The 2,108-nt window shown below is 42.7% G+C and overlaps 1 protein-coding gene across 1 annotated transcript in view; it reads left to right on the forward strand.

Annotated features, from left to right (window-relative positions):
• The window catches only part of abch1 (ATP-binding cassette, sub-family H, member 1), a 79,495-nt gene that overhangs the window by 46,003 nt on the left and 31,384 nt on the right, over positions 1 to 2,108 (forward strand). The window contains exon 14 of the mRNA XM_043696706.1: positions 1,462 to 1,532. Within this exon, the coding sequence (XP_043552641.1) occupies positions 1,462 to 1,532 (71 nt within the window). The remainder of the gene's footprint in view (positions 1 to 1,461; positions 1,533 to 2,108) is intronic.

Consider the following 2,108-nt stretch of genomic DNA (forward strand, 5'->3'; position numbering starts at 1 on the left):
CAGCATGTTCAGCTTCTCCCTATAGCTCAGATCCTTCAACCCTGGCAACATCCTTGTAAATCTTTTTTGAACCCTTTCAAGTTTCACAACATCCTTCCCATAGGAAGGAGACAAGAATTACACGCAATATTCCAACAGTGGCCTAACCAATGTCCTGTACAGCTGCAACATGACCTCCCACCTCCTGTACTCTATACTCTGACCAATAAAGGAAAGCATACCAAACACCTTCTTCACTATCCTATCTACCTGCGACTCCACTTTCAAGGAGCTATGAACCTGCACTCCAAGGTCTCTTTGTTCAGCAATACTCAACACTTGCTATGATTTAACTAAGACCAAAACGAGTCTCAGACGGAAGATAAATAAGAATGAACTCTCACTGTTTAATGATGCTGTGGTCCCTGAATTGTAAATTTTATATTTTAGACCATAGGAGCAGGTGCAGGCCATTCAGCCCATCGAATATGTTCTCCCATTCAATGAGATCATAGCTGATCTGATCATCCTCAACTCCATTTTCCTGCCTTTTCCACATAATCCTCGATTCCCCTTCCCAATTAAAAATCTGTGTCTCTCAGCCTTGTATCCTGGAAATGGATTTCCATAGCCATCAATTCCACATGAAACTGGGAGATGGGAGAACTGTGTCCATTGATACTCTCCTGCTAACTTCAATGCAACCAAAGGGAGAGCTTAGTGCTGGTCACTTCCATCTGATGCTGTTCTCGCGATGTTTGCTGGTCAGTATTTCCCCGGTCACCACATACTGGCCATTGTTTTTGTGAGAGCCAATGGCAGTCACATGACCTCTCAGTTTCTCTCCTGCCCTGTTCCTATAACATGATGTCCCAAGGTCAGAAGATGCCCTGAGGTCAAGAGGTACTCAGCCTTTACTGGTGGTTTTAGTCTGTCTGTATGGGGAGTTATTACTCTGCTCTTACTGGTGGTTATAACTCGATCTTAACTGACAATAATTACACGGTCCTTACCAGTGGTTAGTTTTCTGTCTTTACAGATCATTTGGTCTCTCTTTCATTCTTGGCCCAGGGCACTGTGTCCAATGGTGATTCCATGAATGTTGGGCAGTTTAAATCCACAGTCAGCAAAGGCCTTCAGCTCAATTGGAGACACTCCAGCATTCTCTATCTTATTACTGTCAACAACTCAGAGCACCACAGGGAGGGCTACAGTATTAGCCACATTCGGATTTCTGACACGAGATTAAACCTAGTGTGTAAATAATCCCTTTACAATCCCTCTCAGCATTGTACATTGCACAATACCACAGGATCCTTGTTGGAGACAGAAAGGTTTTTTCTGATGTTAGGAAAATGAGTTAATTATTTGGGCACTTGTAAAGCACATTGGATTTGAAGCTCAGAGTTCAATATGAGGTCGTGAGGTAATGAGTGATTTATAAATAAATATGTTATTAATAACTACATTGTTTTGTTGTAGTTTGAAGAGCCAATCTGTGGGAATAAACATCCCGATTTTACAACATTTATAGTTCCTGGGACGATCTTAAGGTGAAGTATAAAATAGATCTTGTTAATACAACCCAATTTACGACGAAAGTTACATTTCTGCAAGAGAACACCTGAATATTCCCACACTGTCTAACACTCCGACAGTCAACAACTTTTCATAACCTCACAACAAATCAATGGGGTATGAATTCAATCAATTAATAAATAATAATTTCCTTGATCTAGTAGCTCACTGAATCAGTTTACGACCTGAATACTTCACTCCAGAACAAGGGTGTTGTATTTGGGAAGAGATTACAATCTTTCGCTTCTGCGTTGTCATTTCCTGATTTTTGATATTTTATGGATTTGCAGTTTCTGAAACTGAAATACCCCAGATACCCCATTACCAATACCCCTTCAATATCCATCTCTGATCCCCCCGTGATCCTCCTGTGATCCCCCTGTGATCCCCCTTGTGATCCCCTTGTGATCCCCCTGTGATCCCCCTGTGATCTCCTTGTGATCCCCCTGTGATCTCCCTATGATCTCGGTGTGATCTCCCTGTGATCTCCCTGTGATCCCTCTGTGATCCCTCTGTGATCCCCCCGTGAGCCCCCCCGTGATCCCCCGTGC

Source organism: Chiloscyllium plagiosum, chromosome 9 (assembly GCF_004010195.1).
Source record: "Chiloscyllium plagiosum isolate BGI_BamShark_2017 chromosome 9, ASM401019v2, whole genome shotgun sequence".
Taxonomy (NCBI): domain Eukaryota; kingdom Metazoa; phylum Chordata; class Chondrichthyes; order Orectolobiformes; family Hemiscylliidae; genus Chiloscyllium; species Chiloscyllium plagiosum.